Raw genomic sequence first — 22,615 nt, 5'->3', positions numbered from 1 at the left:
TAGAAAATTATAAAGAGTCATTAGAGTATTACTCCTCAACAACAACAAAAACGTTATATAGTAGATTCTCAAATTCTGTGTAATGATTAAAGGAATATCTGATGGAATGGAGGTAGTAGGTATAAAATTTTTTTTTTTTAATATAGAAGAGTAAATATAGAAAAGAAGCAATTATGGATATATTTTATGTTCATTTATATATCTGAGCTTAAATATACAGGTAACTACCTTATTTTTTGAGACATTTAGTGTTAATTATCGGTATGGTTCATGAGTGGGAATTCCCTGTCACTGAAAGATTGAGAATGACAGGGAGTGTGAGAGGTCAGAATGGAGATTTCCATCTTAGAGAGCACTTTTTCAAGTAGTAATTCAAATTGTATGAGAAGTTAGGCTACTGCTATGGTAAGTAAAGAAGGAGAAGCACCAAGTGTTGAACGAGCCTGCTTCTGACTCTGCTGGGATTTCCTAAGTGGCTGAGTATCATTGTGCTCCTAAAAGTGAGGCTTTGATGCAGAAAAGCAAGGAGAAAGAACCTTGCCTCTCACTCCTCACTGTGAAAACTTAGTGATAGATTATTGTAACCACAGAGCTCTTAAGATAAAGCAGAAGTGGCTGCAATATTAAGCCTTGCAGTATAAAATGCTCAATTCTATGTGGTTCTTTTTGAGTTCATATTCACTCTGAGCTCATTGTCTAAGACAAGTAATATTGATGAAGTTGCAGAGGAAAGCTGACACTAACCAGCAATGAAGCATATGCAGGACACGGATGAGCGTATGTTGACATGTTAAGCATGTGGGAGTGTGTAGGAAGAAGGCTCAGAATGCAGATAATTGAGTAATGTTTAAAAATATTATCTTGCATAGGGCAGAAGAAACGAGAAGATTTAAAGCTTGAAAATGCCAGCAGTTCTGCATAGGCAAAAATTGAGTCAATGAAGAATGAGAAAAGAGTACAATATATCTATGGGGAGAACCAGGAAATGAGCCATAAAGAAGCCAGCCTTGGGGAAAAAAAAAAAATATTGTTTTTGTATTAAAATGCTATCGAGATATTTACAATTTCTTATTATCTTTTGAAACTATTCCAATGATATATATCTTTGGGCAGTGGTATACTGGTTCCATATTTCTAAATATCTTTAGTCAACGGTAGGCATTTTGGTTCACATTTGGCAGGTATCGTTAGCTGTTATTCAACAACAAAATGTACAGGTGATGGTAAATAAACCTTACAAGTCAGAAAGCAACAGCAGTATATTTTTTTTAAAAAATCACATTTGGACTTCTTGCTTATGAATCTAGCTTAATGAATTTACTTTTTAAAATATGTTGGAAATACTCCAGGCATAGATATGGGAAAAATTCAAATAGTTGTGGAGCAATTAACTGCCAGCTATGTTTTACATTTAATATGCTCTCTATTTTATATACATGTATTTACATGGGGTAACTAGTCGGTTTTTATTTTATCATCATCTGCTGGTCATTTCCCTTGTTAACAGTCAGTAGGGACATACTGTTTCAGCCATGATTTCTGCACTTAAAAACAAGAAGTGCTTATTGTTATTGGCGTTATTTTATAATCTGAACGAAAGTTTTGAAATGTTTGAGAAATTTCAACTATCTTTACCAGAAAAAAATAATATGTGACATGTATGCCTTCTAAGTAACTGATATGAAAAATAAATTGCTTTTTTTTTTTTATGTCTTTCCATTATTAGGAAGTAACTAAAATTACTAAAAAAGATTTAAATTTATTTTAAAGAAGATTTAAAAATATCAAGTCATTTGATCAAATAGATAAAAGTTTGTATAGAAAGACAAGCTGCTTTGCCTTATTTGAATTTCTAGTACTTTCACACTGAATTTATATCAGAAAATTATTTGTGTAGAATGTCAGTTATACTAATTGTATTCTAAAAATTCTTTTTAGATGCTTACACTTATATTCACACAACATTTGAATTTATCCAGGGTTTATGATAATTTGCTCAGTGGAGAAACTGAAGTTTAAAAGTCTTTCCACTTCGCCACTAAGGCTGTGGCTTTGAAAAGTCACTTTTGTTTTCTGAACTTCAGTTTCCTCAGTTTTGTGCAAGACGACTTCTGTCTTAGTGTCCTAGGGTGCCATGACAAAATACCACAAAATGGGTAGCTTTAAAGAGCAGAAATTTATTATCTCAGTCCTGGCTAGGAGTTTGAATTCAGGGTATGAATAGGAGCATGCTCCTTCTCTCTGCTCTAGAGAAAGATCCTTCCTTGTTTCTTCTAGCTTCTGGTAGTCCGGGGTGTTCCTTGGCAGTCACTGGCTTTTAGGTGCATTTTCACTTGCTGTCTGTCTTCTCTCGTGTGATTCTGCCACGGTATCTACTCTCATCTTTTTAAGATACCACTCAGAAGGGACTAGGATCCACCATACTCTGGTATCATTAACTGAACTGATAATATCTGCAAAGAAAAACCTTATTTCCCCAAAGAAGATCATGTTCATAGATACAGGAGTTGTTGTTGTTGTTAGGTACCGTCAAGCAGGTTCCAACTTGTAGTGACCTCATGTACAACAGAACGAAACACCGCCAGTCCTTCACCATCCTCACAATCCTATAGGGGTTACGACATCAATGTCAGCCTTCCAAAACATGGAAAGCATGTCCCTGCAAAAGCTTCTTGGTTGCCACCCTGGTATGCCTGGGAAAGCTGGCTAATTGTTAATGCTTGAGGTTCCTTATCTACTCTAGGTCTAGGGTGATAGGTAACGTAGGAGGAAGTTAGTGTGGGAGAAAATTTTGGAAATACTGGCAAAAGTTTCATAATCACATTTTCTTTCGAGATGTGTTAACTTCCAGCTATGGTCATTTTGTTGTTGTTGTTCTTTTTTTTAAGAGAAAAATGCTATAATGCCAAGATCTAAAAATACGCCTTTTAATTTATCCGGAAAATATTAAAGGTAAGATGAACAAGAAGAGAAAAAAAAAAATCCCTTAGGACCTTCTCTCATAATTAAATTGCATTTTCTGCAAAGAGATTTTCCCTTTGATATACAATGGCAAAAGAATCTGAGATATATAAATGAGGAGTTAGAAACAGACTGGCTGCACCATTCCTTGATGACTTTTGTGAATACATAAATAATTCATGACTATTATTCAGAAATAAATGTGCTGCCCTTTTTAAAAACATGGTAGAGACATGCTGAATCACTCAGAATCCCCCCAAATCATTTAGACCCTGTACTTCTATATTCTAAAAATTAACAATCTGCCTTAGTTTCCTAAAGCTGTCATAACAAAATATCAAAAAGTGGATGACCTTCAAGACCCGGAATTTATTGTCTTACAGTTTTGGAGGCTAAAACTTCAAATCAGGTTATTGGCCATGCTGACTCCTTTTGAGAGCTTTTCTTCTAGTTTCTCATGGCTGTTGGCAATCCTTACCATTCCTTTGCTGTTTATAGATGCATCTACTTCTGTTCTCACGTGGTGGTGTCTGCCTTTCACAAGTGTGTGACTCTACTTCCGTGTCTGCTCTCCCCTTTTATAATAAACCATTCAGAAAGAGATTAGGATCCGCTCTATTCTGGTATGACCACATTATCTTAACTAGTAACAAATTAAAAACAAAACTGTTTTCAAACAACATCACATTCACAAGTTCAGGGAATTAGGACTTCGACATACCTTTTTTGGAGATACAATTCAATCCATAACACAATATTAAAACAAAGTCTTCATAGAACAAGTTAGTGTTCTGTGAAACTATTGGGAGCCCTGGTGGTGCAGTGGCTAAAGTGCTCAGCTGCTAAACAAAAGGTCAGTGGCTCAAAACTAGCATTTCCTGCATGGGAGAAATGGGCGATCTATTTCCAAAAAAGATTTCAGCCTTAGAAACCCAATGCGGCAGCTCTACTTTGTCTTACAAGGTCCCTATGAGTCGGAGGATTGAATCTACGGCAGTAGGTTTGGTGGTTGCTTATTGAATATGTAATATTTATAATCCAACAGCACCAACTTCCAACTCCCCACTTTGTTAAATGTTTGAAAGTTTTTGAAACTATTGCTATTTAGCACATGATTGACAATTGCTTTTAATTAAGATAAATATAAATTAGAACATTAAGGCAATAATTAATCCTGTTCAGATGACCTCCTCCCCCACAATCCTACAAAATTAAATGTCTAGTGTTGTTTTTGAACATTGAAGTAAAATGTATTTTAAATTTCCTCTCTCATTACTTTTTTAATGAAAATATTTTTGGTTGGTATTTACCATTGTTAAATAAATTGAGCGTATTTCATGACAATTTCTTTTCCCTGAGAATAAAAGTACATGGGCCTATAAACAGAAGGAAGATGAAATGTCTTCACTGTGGAGTGACAATCAGAGAAAAAGGTTTATATTATTATCATTTAGTAAAATAGACATTCCTAGACATGTGCTCGGACAAATAACTTGACTTCTCAAGCCTTTATTGTTAATCTCTGTAACATGTGAGCAGTTTTTACTATCTCAATAGTAGGGAGGTGATGGTATACACTAGTTGTAAAAGTACAAGTCCTGAGATCAAATTGTCTAGGTTCAAGTTCAACACCAGCTCTTACACTGGCTGGGTGATCCTTATCCTCTCTGTGTCTCAATTTAAGTGCTGCCCAGTCAGCTCCAACTCAGAAACCCTGTGCATAACAGAATGAAATTTTGCTTGGTCTTGTGCTATCCCACAATATTCCTGTGTTTGAACCCATTGTTGCAGCCATTGCGTCACTGCATCTTGTTGAAAGTCTTCCTCTTTTTCTTTGACTTTCCAGTTTACCAAGAACGATGTCTTTCTTTAGTGATTAATCCCTTTTGATGATATGTCCAAAGTAAGCAAAACGGAATCTTGCCATCCCCATTTCTAAGGATTTCTGGCTGTACCTCATTCATTATTTTTTGCCAACATCACAATTCGAATGTGTCAGTTCTCCTTAGGTCTTCCTTTTTCATTGTCCAGTATTTACATGCATATGAGGCACTTGAAATACCATGGCTTGAGTCAGCTGCACCTTTGTCCTCAAAGGGGCATCTTTGCTTTTTAACACTTTACACAGGTCTTTGTTGCAGATTTTTTCCAATGCAATATGTCATTTGATTTCTTGACTGCTGCTTCCATGGGCATTGATTGTTAATCCAAGAAAAATGAAACCCTTGAAGACTTCAATTCCCTTTCCATTTATCATGATGTTGTTTATTGATCTAGTTGTGAAGATTTTTGTTTTCTTTATGTTTGATCTTTATCTTCTACACTTGCAGCAATTGTGTCATATGCATATTACTGGTTGTTAATGAGTCTTCCTTCAACCCTGATGTCACCTTCTTCTTCATGTAGCTCAACTTCTCAGGTTATTTATTCAGCATACAGAATGAATAAGTAAGGTGAAAGAACACAACCCTGCCAGATATGTTTTTAAATTTTAAATCACACAATATTGACTTCTCTTGAATGACAGATTCTTGATCCTTGCACAGGTTCTGTATGAGCACAATTTAGTGTTTTGAAATTCTCATTATTTGCAATATTATCTATGATTTGTTATGATCCACACAGTTGAATGCCCTCTCATGGTCAATAAAGCATAGATAATATCTTTCTGGTATTCTCTGCTTTTAGCCAATACCTATCTGACATCAGCAATGATAATCCTTGTTCCAGGTCCTCTTCTGAATCCTGCTTGAAATTCTGGCAGTTCTCTATCAAAATTTGGCTGCAGGCATCTTAGAATTTTTTCACCAAAATTTTGCTAACATGTAATATTGATGATATTGTTTGAAAATGCCTGCATTGTGTTTGATCACTTTTCTTTGGAATGGGCATGAATATGGATCTTTGTCATTTGGTTGGCCAGGTAGCTGTCTTCCAAATTTCTTGACATGGACAAGTGAGCACCGCCAGCGCTGCATCTGTTTGTTGAAACATCTCAAGTGGTATTCTGTCAATTCCTGGAGCCTTGTTTTTTGCCAATGCTTTCAGTGCAGCTTGAACTTATTCCTTCGGTACCCTCATTTTTGGTCATATGCCACCTCCTGAAATGGTTGACCATTTCTTTTTGTTACGATGACCGTGTTTCCCTTTCGTCTTCTTTTGATGCTTTCTGTGCCATTCAAGTTTTTGCCCGTAAACTCCTTCAGGACTTCAGCTTGCGGCTTGGATTTTCTCTTCAGTTCTTTCAGCTTGAGAAACACCTATGATGTTCTTCCTTTTTAATTTTCTCACTTCAAGTCCTTGCATGTTTTATCATAATGCTTTACTTTGTCTTCTCAAGACTTTGAAATTTTCTGTTTACTTTAGCTACTCTGTGCTCAGGAGCGAGCAAGTTTCAGTCTCTTCTGGCATCCATTTTTGTCTTTTCTTTCTGATATTTTTAATAGCCTTTAACTTCCTTAGCATATGGTGTCTTAGATGTCATTCCATACCTCATCTGGTAGTTAATGTTCAGTGCATCAAATCTATTCTTTAGATGGTCTCTAAATTCAGGTGAGATATATTCAGGTTCATGCTTTGGTTCTCTTGGACTTGGTTTAATTTTCTTTGGCTCCTTTTTTTTTTTTTCCAACTTGTGTATGAGCAACTAATGGTCTATTCAGCAGTTGGCTGCTGGCTTTGTCTTGGCTGATAATATTAAGCTTCTCCATTGCCTTTTGCCACAGATGCAGTCAACTTGATTCCTGTATAAACCATCTAGAGAAGGCCACATTTATAGTTGTCATTTGTGTTGTTGGAAAAAGTGGTCCAATAATAGCACCTACTTTATTGGGTTGTTATGAGGTGTAACTGATGAGTTCTTTTCAAGTACTTAACGTTAATTTCAAATAGTACTTAAAACCAAATAATAAATCAGTAGCTGGTAGTTATTAATATTGTTATCATTATAGTTAGTAATATTAATATCAATAAGGGTAGTTTGAAGAATAAAGTGTAATATATGTGAATACACTCTAAAAACAAACAAAATAAAAAGAAAACTGATCTATTGCCATGTTAACTAAATAGAGAAATATAGAGATATGAGAAGAATCACCCATTTGGTGGCTTTTCCCAATTTTATTGAATGATATCTTTCTTATTCATAGCCTGAATATCACATTTTATAAGAAAGTAAGGCCCAGAGCACAACAGAATACTCTCTGGTCAATTTACACTTTCCATGATTCTTTCAACATTCTCCAAGGGAATCTTTATATAGAAATTTTGGAGCCCCTATGATAGGAAATATTCAAGATATTTCCCTATGGCTAGAAACCAAGTGATTGTGTAGAGAAAAGTCCCAGTCCCTGACTGAATTATTCACAAAATTTATGTAGAATATTAGACTTCATTTGAATGTTTCTTAACTTTTATATCTCTTACTAATTTCCTTCTTCACATGGGTAAGAATACTATCATAAGTATGGAAAAGCTAAAAAACAGCTATCAAAGGCAAAAAAACAGAAGGGCCTTTCATAATGCAAGCTATTAATTCGATTTAGAAGGGAGAAACTAAACAAGAGATGATCCTCGGCCATCATATTGATTACTTGTTGGAACAGATTTCTGGAATTCTATGTCACTGTCCAGATAAGACTTAAGCTAAGTAGTAAGTCATACTATTTGGCTTAAGTCCTATGTGGGAGGGGATAGTGAAGCATAGTCAAATCAATAACTGACAAATCAGCTAAGATGACAGTCAAATGATACACGACTTAAGCAAACAATTGCATAAGCAGAGAGTTTTCAAAGAAAATAGCCTCCTTCTGCCACCTCAACTTCATACTGATCCAGTCATCCCCAATAATCTCTTATGTGCCCTTCTTGTTTCATGAATTATGGATTTTCCAGGGATAAAATAAATGAACTAGAATATTATTAGAATGGATAATAAAAAGTCAATTCACTCCCCAGTTAATAACTAGCCCCGTTGGTATATTTGGTGAAGTAAGAAAATCACAACATGTCTACTTAAAGTAAATACATAAAATGACTTACAACTTTAAAACTGGAAAAGATACTGTTATACTGCAGTAGTCTGTATATTTTTTTATTTTACTTTGTTGCTGTATTTTTATTAAACGGCACACTATTTATCTTTTGTCTTTTTTCAATTTGTTTCTGCAATGCCACTTTCTATTCATGACTTTAAAAATAAAATTTGAAAAATCATTATGTTATGTACTATAGGTGGTTCATGAGACATTTTTCCTAGACAATTTATTGGTTCTGCTTGGCTAATCTCTTTTTTATTTTTTATTTTCCCTTTAATGCTACCTCATAAATTTTAGAATGTAGTTTCATAGACTAGAATAACCTTGTGCTGTTTTCCATCCCTAGAGCCACAGACCTGTACACTGAAAGATTTTCTCTGTGCCAATGGGGACTGTGTTTCTTCAAGGTTTTGGTGTGATGGAGATTTTGACTGTGCAGATGGCTCCGACGAGGTAGGCACCTTTGCAAAACTGAGCTAAAAAGAAAGCAGTTCTTTAGAACCACACTTGCAATTATTGTTATTATTCAGTCCTATGAGCGTGGCTAGGACAGCTCTGAAATGCACTTTGCTCCTGACACACTGAGATAAGTATTATATCCATGCACTGTGCCTCATATACCCAGCATAAGGAATCACTCTTACGCTACTATTGACAGTTAATTTTATAGTCTGTTTTACCTCAAGTGGTGAATGGCTGGGCTGGGAATAGGATGTATGAAAGCCCTATTCCCTATAGCTGCTGCCCTTGCCATCTGTGAATCTGATCATAAATTTGCTGCAGTATTTATAGTCAGCGCTAATATTTTTATGCATTTTAAACAGTTTATTCTCTTCAGTCTCTTTCTTCAATAGATATATTATTATAGACTTTGATACGGGTCATCAATTTTCATGAAACCACAGGTTGAGCTTTGCTTAGATGATAAATTGCAATCCATTTATAATAAGACCCATGTATACACAATTTAAGTGAAAAAGTTTAGCATTTCTCTGAATAATTCTGTAAAATTAGTTTGTGCTGACAATTATACTACTTTATACAACCGGTTGTTCATTCATCTATATATATATATATGTTCCAGATATGAATTATTCCATGATGCCTTAAAAATAATAAAATACACATAATTATATATATATATTTTTCAATCAAATCTAAAATGACCACTAGCACCTGCTTCCAATATCAGAGAGAAGTCTAATCATAGTCACTTTTCATGTCTTGTTTTGTGAATAATATCAGGAATGCAGGGCTTATGAAATCAAGTTTAATGGGAGGTAAAGGAGGAAAAGGAGGTCTCTGGTCCTTAGTGACCACCATGGCTCCTTGTGAGACAATGGTATCCTAGAGCTCTCCAGTGCTTTTTGACCCACAGATACACACACCCACTGACCATAGCCTGGGCCTGAGAAGATCCTCTCTGCTACTCTTGAGTGTTCTATGTTCTGGGATACAGCTATCCTCAGCTGCTTTTCCTGCCAGAGATGCTGCATGTCTCTAGTATATGTAGAACACGCATAAGTCAGCTTTCTACCAGTCCTTAGGCATACCTATCAGGGTTTGACAGTTCTCCATCATCTCACCTTTGGACAAGTCATTTTAGTCACATTCTGAAGCCTAGATTTTGAGAATAAATGCTTGTAACTTCTCACCTGAAGGCCAGCAAAACCTAAACTTCAAAAACACAAAGTTCTCTGAAGAGAAGAAGGTAAAAAAATAACACACACCAAAAATCAAAACATAATTTCAAGAAATCTTCAGGGCAGTTAAATGATTGCTACATTGACCAGCCATGAACTTATTCAGTATCTATTTACTCAAAAATTATATGAAATGTTTCTAAGGCAGGAAAACACATTTTTTTATGTAAACCTACCCATGCCATATATATTCTTTATATGTTCCACCAGGCTGTGCAATCTGTGAAACATCAAGACATGTGGATATGTTGTCTAAGGCTTATGATTTTATATTATATGTTATTCATTAGGTGTGCAAGGCACATACGCAAAGTCAATTACTTCTTTTGCAAAATCTTATTCATGTCAAAGTATATATCCTCATTAAAACTATTTTTCTCATGACATAAGTTGCTAGACATAGCTTTTTAATGTTCAGTATATCTCCATGTATCCAGATATTTTCATTTTTTTGTTTGATCCAGATATTTTCATGACAATTTCCTTAGGGAATCAAATTAACTCCGTTTGATATTTCTTAAAAATAGACTTTGTCTACATTTGCAGCTATTTAGTACAGTCTTTTTTTTTTTTTTTTATATGTAATGAAGTGACTAACACCAAAGATAGGTGGTTTCTCATTTTCTTCCTAAAGCCTATATTAACTGAGGTTGTATTTACAAAAATCAAACCACACCAAAAAAAAAAAAAAAAACAGAGAACTGAGTCAAACAGCTAGAAAGCAAAAATACACAGATATTACTCTCATATTAGGAGCAAAAATACCTGAGAGAATTGTGAAGATATGTTTCTGTATGAATATGAGCTGAGAGTTTAATTTGCTTGCTAATATCTAGCCAAAGATTAAGTCAATTTAAGAAACAACAACAAAAAATTGAATCAATTTAATTACATATCAAGTTGAAGGCATATACAGAGAAAAATGATTTAAAGTAACTTTAAAATGCAATACTTTGTCTTTGCATCAAGTATAAAATATTAAGAACAAAAGAAAACTTAAAGGAATGTTAAACTGCATTCCTTGTGTTGTTCATGGATTACTAATTTGAAACTCATATGTTTAGGGAAGCATATTTCAATTTAATTATCTTAGTGTCATTAGCAATCAATTTTTTCAGAGTAAAAGAAAGGATAGACACATATAAAAATGAAGTAAAATAATCTGTAATATTAAATTCAAAAGTATCAGTATGAGGTCTTGATTAATCTTTCTCTTTCTGAAAGTATACATTTCCTAGCTCTGCCACTGAATAGTTCTAAAAGTAATTGCAAGCTAATAGTAATGACTAGCCTTGACATTCACAGTGAGACTTCTTACTACCATTTCCCTATCAGAAAAAAAAAAAAAAAAAAAAAGACTTTTTGGAGAAATGTCCGATTCTAGGTCAGAAAGAGGAAATGGATGAGTCACAAGTGCCCTGTCAATACAGGTTCTTAGAGTCACGTCTAAAAAACATAGCAGCAAACTTGAAGAGGCTCCCACTAACCAAGGAAGAAACAATTTGAGCACCAGAAGGAAAAGAGACCTCAGTGGATGGAAACACAAAAAATATATAAAAATTCATGAGTCCATAGCAATACTAAAAAATATAGAAAGCTTATTAGTCTCTTTGGAAGTTACTGTACCACTATTCTTAAGATGCAATCAGGCAAATTCAGAATGTGAACATTCTAATGAACAAATAACCTCATTTATTCATGCAATAAATCACTTAAAAAAAAAAAAAAAAACCTGAAACTCAAAGAATGGGAAAGAGTTATAGATTAAAGGAAAATTAGTAGACGTATCAACCAAATTCAATGTGTAGGTATACTTTGGATCCTTATTTTACCAAACTGTATTTCATAGAGTTAAGAAAATGAGCACATTTTGGATATGGATTCAAAATAAACTTATTCTAAAGAATATTGTTGACTTTGTGATATTGTTAATTTTCAGATAATGTTATTATTACTTTAAAATATCCCATAGTATGAATAACTAGGGTGGTAGATGAAACAAGGGTAGTAAATATTGATAATTGTTGAAATAATAATTAAATACACACACATGCAAACCAACTATACTGCAACTTACTGCAATTAGAAATCTTCTCATGATAAGACAGGTACCTAAAATAACACCTGTATTCTTGTCAAAGCACTGTAGGATGTGTCAGCATCATTGGTTACTGAGCTTACTTAAATGAACTTTGTTGCTGAGATAAAAAAATAGCCTTCATTAATTCTACAAATATTCATTGAATAGCAACTATTGTCATGCCATTGTTTTAGGCATTTAATGAACAGACAGGTGTAGATCCTATTCTAATGGAGCTTAATTACATGGGGTTTTAATTTATGTTCCTCATTTTCTACATTTGCTAGTTCATTTATTCATACTTTTACTAATCATCTGTTACTATTGAACACTTATTATACATCAGTCACTTTTTTGATCATGAGGCTTATAGTGGTGAACAAAATATATGAAATCCCGTGTCTCATGATCATTGCATAGGCTCTTTCTCTTACCTCTTTCTCACTATTCACCATTATTTAGCTTACCCCTCAGATATACCAAATTTCTAATTATCCTTACACATGAAAAACCCTTTCTTAGGTAATCCCATTTCTTGTTGAAGCCTTCTCTAAATTCCCACTTTAAAACCATAACCATTTATTTTGGCAGTTAAAATATTTTATTGCATTTGTTGGTTAAGTTGTTGGGATTTCCTACTAGTCTATGAGTCTATCAAATGCAAGGGGAAAATCTTAGGCTTTTTTTTTTTTTTTTTGTATTCATGCCAACTAAGAAAAAAAGAATGGCAAACCCTCAATACTTGGGAAAAGATGGAAGGGAAGGAGGGCAGAAGAATATCAATTGTATTTCAGGTAGTACAATACGAAAACTCTGTTGATAATGTTTTATTTTAAAAGAGTCAACAGAAAACAGAAAATTACAAGAACTTAGAAAAGATGCCTTCCATCCTTACATGGGGAAGGAGCTGTGAAGAAGCAGGGAGCAATAGCTCAACACACCTCACCCACTTGGAGTTCTTCAAGCTGTGTGAGTGTTGTACCTTCTGTGGGAGGAAAAGGCAAGTACATTTTGGCAAGTATAGGACTTGCTTAACAAGAGAAAAATACCATTCCAGCAAGACATTTCAGTGGAACACCCCATTTCAAGCAGTTTTCAGACTCAGAGAAGGGGAATATCTAGTGGATTCCTTTCATTTATCTCAAAGGTAAACCTGCTATCTTTTTTGGCTTCCAAATAAATTCTATCTGTGGGCTAGCAAAAATGACAAGTGTGACAGTCCATTTCACAGCTCTTTAGGAAAAAAACACCAGAAGAGGGAAAAGAGATTATGAGCAGCAACTAAACAATGAAAGAACAGGTAAGGAGGAAAAAAAAAAAAAAAAAGAGACAGGGAAAAAGGGGAGAAAGGGCTCAAGGGGAAGCTTTGCCAATGCAAATCAGATTCACCTTTGGATTTTTCTTTGTTTCAAGTTCCATCTCCCCTGCCATACCTTAAGCACTCGCTTAGAAGGAATTTCTTAAACATTTATTTCCCTATATCTTCGTTCTCAGCTACAGTCATTAAAATGTCGTTAGCCCACAATTGTCTTTTGAAGCAGGATCCACTCAGAACAATATACTTAGCATGACATAGCCATGGGATTTATGTGTTTTTTTTCCTAATTCTTCTTTATATTATGACCGAAGGAGATGACGGAAGTGGACGATTGTGCTACACAGGCTGTGTTATCTTAAAATATGACCATCTGAGCTACTTGTATGTAGCAGATGTGGTTTCTACATGTCTCTGTTTCTACACATAAGGTTTCTACACAGAGATTTCTAGTTGTTTTTGAGTTTGTAGGTATTTTTCTAAAATTTTAATTTTACTTCTGTGCTGTTTTTCTGACAGAGAAATTGTGAAGCAAGTTGTTCCAGAGATCAGTTCCAGTGTTCCAATGGTCAGTGTATATCAGCAAAATGGAAATGTGATGGCCATGAAGACTGTAAATATGGTGATGATGAGAAAAACTGTGATCCAGGTAAAATGATTGAGGTTATGTTTAACTTAGCTGCTATTTTAATTTGACAGAATCCAAACAATGTATGCAGAAAGCAGTGGCAAGTGCACACATGTATTTACTGTTTTTAGGAGATAATACCCGCAAATAATTCCCCAAACTTTGATTTTTTCTGGTTTCTATATCTTTTCACACCATTTGGAATTATTTTCCCAAGACAGCAAAATGAAATATGTTCCAACTATAGGATAGGTACTATAAAGTCAGGTTTTCAGTTATAGAAATTAAGTATATGAAGAAGAAATATAGTAGCTTCAAAAAGGTACCAAACAAGAACAAGCATAAGTCCATTGCTTCTATTTATGTCCTGGGCCAGAATCAAAATAAAATTAGGAAGAAAGATCAGGATACAGGAAAAGACATTCAATTTATGTGTTTGTATTCCTTTTTAATGCTGTGGTTGTTGTGTGTCATTGAGTTGATACTGACTCTTAGTGGTGCAATGGTTAAAGCTCTCAGCTGCTAGCCACAACTGTTCAAATCTGACAGTTGTTCAGCAGAAGAAAAGACCTGATGACCTGCTCCAGTAAAGATTACAGCCTAGGAAACGCTATGGGACAGTCCTACTCTGTCCTATAGGGTCGCTATGATCTGAGTCTATTCCTTTATATATGGTTCTATAAATATGCTCATTAAAAAACTTAATTTTTTTACTCATAAGTAGTAAGAAAACTATCACATAGAAAAATATTGGGGGAAAATCATAGTATAATCTACACATAACCATAAAAGCATTAGTGTGAGGGATGAAGTCAGAAATGTACATATAATGCATGCAAGTTACCATGGCTCACTACCATGCCCATGGTGCATTGCTAATTGATCACATATTTCTTTCTTACTGAATCCAGACATGCTCTCAGGCTCCTCACTAATACATATCTGTAGGCAACACTACCAATTAAAAAGAATTAAGATGTAAGGAAAAAAAACTTTTTAGCATTTCTCTGCTAAGCAATTCAGAATATATTTGCCGCCTTACAGCCTGATATAAAGGTCAGAAGCTCAGAGGTTTAAATGTCGGCCTAGGAAATCCAAATCCGTACACAAAGGCATCTGTCATTATTCCTATGTCAATTACTTAACTTGGGTAATGGTGTTGGCAAAGAATATTGAATATACCATGGACTGCCAAAAGAATAAACAAATCTATTTTGGAAGAAGTACAGCCAGAATGCTCCTTAGAAGCAAGGATGGCGAGACTTCCTCTCATGTGCTTTGGATATGTTATTAGGAGGGACTGTCCCTGGAGAAGGACATCATGCTTGGTAAGGTAGAGGGTCAGCAAAAAAGAAGAAGACCCTCAATGAGATGGATTGACACAGTGGCAGCAACAATGGGCTCAAGCATAACAAAAATTATGAGGACGGCACGGGACTGAGCAGTGTTTCATTCTGTTGTACATAGGGTTGCTGTGACTCGGAACTGACTCGATGCACCTAATAAAACAATAATTTAGGTCATAGCTTATTTATCCTTTTGTTATTTTTAATGTCTGTGTCATAAAATAATATACCTCATAGTATACGAACAAAACAACAACAAAAACCCAAACCCATTGCCTTCGAGTCGATTCTGACTCATAGCGACCATATGGGACAGAGTAGAACTGCTCCTTAGGGTGCCCGGCCAAGCTCTTAACCACTATGCCTCCAAAAAACCAAACCCAAACCCACTGCCATTGAGTTGATTCTGACTCATAGTGACCCTAGGTCTCCTCAAATTATACAGCCTCTGATAATTATATATATATATGTTTAGAATCCTAAAGCAAAACATTTCTTAAAATGTATGCAAATACTACATTTATGTCAACATAGTCAAGGAGATATGCCTGGATTCATGAGATCATAACAAGATTTCAGTTGTAGCTTTATACAATGCATATGTGATCTAACATTTCCAAGAATCACTAAATCCTACAGCATTTTTTAAAATAACTTGAGGCTTATGCCTTTTAAAATAATTGAACTTAAAAACTGTGAAAAAAATTAACGTTTCAAAATCTAATAGATAGAGGTTTGGAGTTTTATTTTTTCTTTAATCTTGTGAGTTGAATCCTTATTTCACAGGCTATTGTAACATTGATGTATATTTAATACAAAGCAATAACATTGTAAGGCACATTTTTAATGAATGTTTAATACCGCATGTTGAACCAGGGCTGAATAATATAAGTCATTCTCACTGCTATCTATGAATTCATATTTTTATATGCTTATGTGGAAACCCTGGTGGTATAGCGGTTAAGCGCTACAGCTGCTAACCAAAAGGTCAGCAGTTTGAATCCACAAGGCACTCTTTGGAAACTCTGTGGGGCAGTTCTGAGCTGTCCTATGAGTCAGAATTGACTCGATGGCAATGGGTTTTTTTTGTTTTGTTTTGTTTTATATGCTTTTATATATTTTTTTTATCCCTCAAACTAGTCGTTATTTTTACTGTATCTAAATCTCAAATTTATAATTGTATTCAGCTTCACCTACTTGCTCATCAAGTGAATATATATGTGCCAGTGGAGGGTGTATTTCAGCGTCTCTGAGATGTAATGAAGAATATGATTGTGCTGATGGTTCAGACGAGGTAAGGTCTATCATTCATTAAAAATCTTTGAATTATATGAATTAGGTTTGGGAAAGCTTATGCAATGAAAATAGAGTAAAGAGACAGAATCTTGATTCTTAGCACCATCTAAAATATCCAGACAGGTACACTGAACACAATCATTTCAGCATATACCTGCATCTTCATGCTGTCCATATATTAAACTCCACTGTCACCTGTAGAGGTTATATTCATTAAGTGAAAATAAAAGAAAGCCCACAGGGCAGTAAATTTTCAGTAGTGTCAGCTGAATATTTATTTTGCCTGTGACTATATCATTACCATGAATGAAAACTGCAGTGCCTATTTGTATCTGAACAGTTGGACTGTGTGACGGAATGTAAAGAAGATCAGTTTCGATGCAGAAATAAAGCCCACTGTATTCCAATCAGATGGCTGTGTGATGGAATTCAGGACTGTGTGGATGGCAGTGATGAAGAGAACTGTGACAGAGGTAGGGTTGTTTTGTGCCCTTAAATAAGAGACGAGAAGTTAAGATGCTGAACAGAATATAGGGTGTCCTAGGGGCAGAGGATAGGGTCATTAAATGATTCCTCTTTACTATTTCTAGTTTCATTACGTATCAGTTTGTTCTAAATCCAGATCATTACCAGACAAAGATAGCCTCCTCTTCTCTTGGCAAAGCAACCAAATACAAGTGTTTACTGAGTACCTACTGCAAGTATGTCATCCTACTAGATGCTGGGGCAGGGAAAGGGACATGTGAAGAATTCAGAGAATGTAGCCATTATAACCATTACTACAAAGTGTTCTCTGTTTAGTTTCTCATCCACATTGCTTGACTTACTCTGAAAGAAAAGCAAATGGTTTACTGAATTGCACACATTTACATGATCTATAGGTTGTCCCCAAATTTTCTTCTTGCCATATGACTGAGAAAATTACCTCCATATATATATATATATCCATACACACACACACACACACACACATATATATATACACCAAACCCTTTGCCGGCGAGTTGATTCTGACTCACAGCGACCCTATAGGACAGAGTAGAACTGCCCCACAGGGATTCCAGGGAGTGGCTGGTGGATTCTAACTGATGACCTTTCGGTCTGCAGCCAAGCTTTCAACCACTGCAACACCAGGGCTCCTGCAACTTATTATAGAAGGCAGTGAAAGTTAAATGCTTATAATAGCTTTTCAACTTTTGGTTAAGTTTTCACACTCACCTTCTCTAATTGGTCACTCTAGAACCAGAGAATTTTGTGTTCACCCTTGCAGCAACTAAATTTACTCATCTTTTTTTCCCATGTTCCAGCTAATAACCTCCATTCTCTCAACTTCACTCAGTCACCAGTCTATTGCATGCTCTTAGACCTCCTTGCCTGGGCTCGTGCAACACCATCTAACTGATCTCTAATCTAATGCATCCTATTCACTGCTGCCAGGTTTATAGTATTTACTTGTATCTTTGATTATGTCAATCTTTACCCAAGGCTCTTACCGGTTATATGCAAACAACACAGCATAGCAGTCAGGGTCAACTTTATCTTCCCCACTTTATATTCTATAACTCTTCTTTAGGTGCCTTATAGCCTAGCCAAACTAGGAAATAATTATCTAGCAACACGTTCCATGGTTTCTACCTGCCATCTCTCCTCATTCTTCTGCTGTCTCCTCCATCTCAATACCTTTACCGATAAAAAATCTATCCATCCTTAAAATGCATCTCTCTTGCTACTGAGGTTGTCTTCAACCAAATTACAGTCTTTTCTTTTGGATTTTTGGATTTTCCCTAGCAATGCTTTGATTGCATATCTGTTACCACATTCTGCCTTCTAATATAATTATTTCCATTGTCTGACTAATTTTCCTCTGCTGGAATGTGAGTTTCTTTATGCTAAGAATTAGGTAAAACAGAAATTAGGTACAACGGGTAAACCTGTTGCTGTCGAGTCATTTTCAGCTCATAGCGACCCTATAGGGCAGAGTAGAACTGCCCCACAGGGTTTCCAAAGAGCGACTGGTAGATTCGAACTGCAGACCTTTTGGTAAGCAGCCCAGCTCTTGATCACTGTGCCACCAAGGCTCCACATTTCAGGTAGTGGGTCATTATGTACAAAATCCCTGAAATAAGAGACAGTGTAAAATTCAGAAACCACACGTAATTGAGGATTCGTGTTACAGAATTTGGTTTTAATCTTGAGCAGATTGGGAACACATAGAAGGCTTTGAAGGAGTTTTGAAATTTTAAAAGATGGAGGGTGATAGGCTTTGAACTGTGTAATAGAGAAGAAAGATTACTGAAATGATAATCATTTCTTAATCTGTCTCCATGAAACTTTCTGTGCTCATTTGTTCATGTTATCAGATCCAACCACTCCTACCAGAGCTGTAGGAGTATCTGCAAATGAGTGTAGGAAGAGGTAATCCTGTCTAGATTTATGTAATTTTTTAATATTAGATCTCATTTAAAAATTGTTTGAACAAAGGATTACATGTTAAAAAAATGAATATTACAGTAAAACCTGAACATTACAGCATTTGAAACATGATATATCTTTCAGGTTTAAGATGATTCTGTTAAGTGTTTGGAAACCCTGGTGGTGTAGTGATTAAGAACTGTGGCTGCTAAGGAAGAGGTTGGTAGTTAGAATTCACCAGCTGCTCCTTAAAATCCCTGTGGGGCAGTTCTACTCTGTCCTATAGGGTTGCTATGAGTCGCAGAATTGACTTGATGGCAACCATGTTTTGTTTTTTATTTTTAATAAGTGTTTAAACCTAGTGACTAAGAAAGAGTCAAGGGTCTTTAATTCAATTGTTTACAAATGTGTCAACCCCTCCCTCCCCCGCCCCAACAAACTGCTAAATGTTTATAGGCTTCTAGGAGCCCTGGTGGTGCAGCGTTTAATGCTCAGCTGCTAATCAAAAGGTCAGCAGTTCAAATCTACCAGCTGCTCCTTGGAAATCATATCTTTTTTTTTATAGGGTTGCTGGAAACCCTGGTGGCATAGTGGTTAAGTGCTACGGCTGCTAACCAAAGGGTTGTCAGTTCTAGTCCTCCAGGAGCTCCTTGGAAACTCCATGGGGAAGTTCTGCTCTGTCCTATAGGGTCACTATGAGTCGGAATTGACTGGATAAGGTTCTGGGTATAGGGTTGCTATGAGTCAGAATTGACTCCATGGCAATGGGTTTGATTTTTTTTTTTGATATGAGCTACTAGGAAAATACATTCCATTGAGGTATCATGGGGGTTAATGAATCTGATCCTGTATGGGTGTCCTTAAGGCATGACAAAGTTCAGATTTTTAGTGCTTAATTTACTTCTGGGAAGTGGATTAGATATTGGAAACATGTACTTGAAGACATTGAGGAAATGGAATGTCAAATGAAACATCTCTTCTATTAAATCTATTAAATCCATTAATCTCAAGTCTAGATACTTGAGCCACCAGTCTGTGGGCTAGAAGTCAAGGGAGCTGTTAAATAAGCACGGCACATTATCCCAGTGAATCAGTTTTAATGGTTTACTTCTTAAACATCAAAACCCAAAATACTCTGGAATTCAAGGCAACATTTATAACTTTAAAGATAAAACTTATGACTGAAAATAACTTGATACTTATTTTGGTCTAAGCTCAAAAACCTCATTCTTTATGAGAATATGGGTGGAAAAGATTGCGAGGTTTTCTTCTTAGTATTCATTAGCTCAAACATACGTAAATGGTTTATGGAAATTATGAATTATTTTATTTTAAAATAATTTACTTTAAAATGTTTTATTTTAAATAACCCAAATTAGAATAAGAACTCTAGTAGCTTATTCTCTGTGATGTTATACTTGTTCAAATTTCTACGAACCTGCCAGAGGCTGACTTATACTTTAGACATAAATTATTGTTAATTAATATATCTCTTTCACTTTTTCTAGTAACTTTCCATTGTGCTGATCAAGAACATGACTAGAAAATGGGCGTATTTAATCCAGCCCATCTCTTTAAATTATACCTTTTTGTTATTTTTACATTTGAAGAATTCTATAAGTCTAAATTTTTGTCCTTAAAATATAATGAAAATAAGTTCGCTCCATCATATGTGTGCTTTTATGGATTTTCAAAATAAGGTATTTTAAGTTAGGCTCAAGGGTGACATAATAGCCCCATGATGCTTTTTTTGAAATACGTATTTTTCTATAGCACAATAGGAAGTCTTTAGTAGGTTATCACAAAACTTTGCCTTTCTGTTACAATTATGATTCTATTTATATTTCTCTTTTTCTTAATAAAAGCAGAGACATGTTCAACACTGTTTTGGAAAAATTATGTTATCTAATGCAATACCTTGGAGAATTCATTTTTTCCCTTTTAACGATACTGACATGCTATAAATAGAGTTTTCTAAAATAATCAGATGATGCCAAGCATTCATAAAATTCTGTTTGAATTTAATCCATTGTAAAATGGAACACGCAATGAAATTTATTCATTTGAATTTTAATTCTGAAAAAATACAACTCTACTTCATATTCTATGCCTTTTAGTTTTGAATTAAGCCAGAACTTACCACAAACTGATATTTGTATATTTAGTTTCTTTATTACTAAAGAATTTGTACATATTATCTTATTTTTACTGTTTTTAGAAAGACAGTTGTTAAATGGTAACATAGTCTTGTTGCATGTGTTTTGGTAAATGAGATTATTTTTTAAATTGTGGCATTTTGAAACTCAGCATTGTAGAAGTTTGAAAGAATGAGTCCCCCCACCCTATGCCAGATGTCTGACTGTCAGAAATCTCACATAGTAATACCTTGGTGGAGTCACCAAGGACCTTATCTTATCTGTATCTTAGAGTAGTTGATACTCAGATATTGCAATTCAACATGTAGTAGTTCTACTCAGGAAAACCTGGTGGTGTAGTGGTTAAGTGCTATGGCTGCTAACCAAAGGGTTGGCAGTCCTAAGCCACCAGGTGCTCTTTGGAAACTCTATGAGGCAGTTCTACTCTGTTCTATAGAGTCACTAAGAGTCATAATTGACTCAATGCCAACAGGTTTTATTTAGTTCTACTAAGCATTTTTCCAGAAAGTCTTACAACTCTTCAGATTATCATGATAATTCTTGGCCTCAGACTTCAATTATTACTCAAATACTCTAAGCAATCTACTTAATTTTCCCTAATCACTTGTCTCCAACATTAGTCATATCAGGTGTTTTAAAAATTGCCTTTCTTACTCGACTCTGTCACCAAGCCATCTCTATCTCTATCCCTGTTAGCAAATCACCTTATCATTTACTTCACAACCATAATAGAAGCCATTACCCTTTGTCAACACCTGGACACCAAATTAACAAAGCTACCTACAGCTGTGCTTAGTCTTGCCTCTTCCTTCTTCTTGAAATAAAAGTGTTATCTCCCCTGCATTCTGAGATTAATCCATCTATTTTTTCTAGATCTCGGCTCTCTCACATGCTCTGGATTTTCAAGGAGCTCATTGCATCAATCGGCTTTTTGTCTCCTGTATCCCCAAACTTCCCTTGTCCACCAGATTATTCCAGCATCATTTAAATATGTACAGGTGTCTGTTTTCCCACAGACAAGCAACCAGTCTCCCCTATCCCACTTGGCTACCTCTTATTTCTCCCCTTCAAGGTCAGACTTCAAAAGAGAGATGTCTACACTCACTACCATTTTTTCTCCCTCTCATTTAGTGACCAAATACAGTCATCTCACTAAACCCCCGTCACTTTGCTAAACCTACTCATTTAAATGTGCTAACTACTACTTTCTTTTTTGAACACTCTTTTTCCTACACATCGTATGATACAACCTTTTCCTGTTATTTCTCCAACCTCTTTGACTACTTCTTAGTCTCCTGTGCAGATTCCTTTTTATCTACTCAATTCTTAAAATGTTGCGTTCTCTCTGTAATCTCCTGCATGTCAAGTCATAGCTATTCTGATGATTCCCAAATGGACATCTGTAGTTCAGAACCTTAGCCTATGCTATAGACACAAATATTCATTGGCTTGCTAGGCATTACCACTTGGTTGTCTTATCAGTACCTCAAATGAAATGTGTTACTTTTTCTCCTAAGCCTGTTCCTCTTGCTGTGATCCCGTTTTTATTGAATGACACCAAATTCTACCAAGTGGCCCAAGCCAAAAATTGAGTACCATGAATTCTCATTTGCCATCTCATTTAATTTGTCATCAGGTCCTCAGGGTTTTATCTTTTAAAAACCTCTCAAATGTAGACACTC

At 35.3% G+C, this 22,615-nt stretch overlaps 1 protein-coding gene across 1 annotated transcript in view; it reads left to right on the top strand.

Annotated features, from left to right (window-relative positions):
* The window catches only part of LRP1B (LDL receptor related protein 1B), a 1,748,032-nt gene that overhangs the window by 1,584,183 nt on the left and 141,234 nt on the right, over positions 1–22,615 (top strand). Inside the window, exons 68-71 of the mRNA XM_049888441.1 lie at positions 8,344–8,450; positions 13,615–13,744; positions 16,257–16,363; positions 16,706–16,838. Of these exons, the coding sequence (XP_049744398.1) occupies positions 8,344–8,450; positions 13,615–13,744; positions 16,257–16,363; positions 16,706–16,838 (477 nt within the window). The remainder of the gene's footprint in view (positions 1–8,343; positions 8,451–13,614; positions 13,745–16,256; positions 16,364–16,705; positions 16,839–22,615) is intronic.

The sequence above is a fragment of the Elephas maximus genome, chromosome 6 (assembly GCF_024166365.1).
Source record: "Elephas maximus indicus isolate mEleMax1 chromosome 6, mEleMax1 primary haplotype, whole genome shotgun sequence".
In the NCBI taxonomy this organism is placed as follows: domain Eukaryota; kingdom Metazoa; phylum Chordata; class Mammalia; order Proboscidea; family Elephantidae; genus Elephas; species Elephas maximus.
Note: the sequence above shows the minus strand (reverse complement) of the source record. Positions and strands in the feature narration are given on the sequence as shown.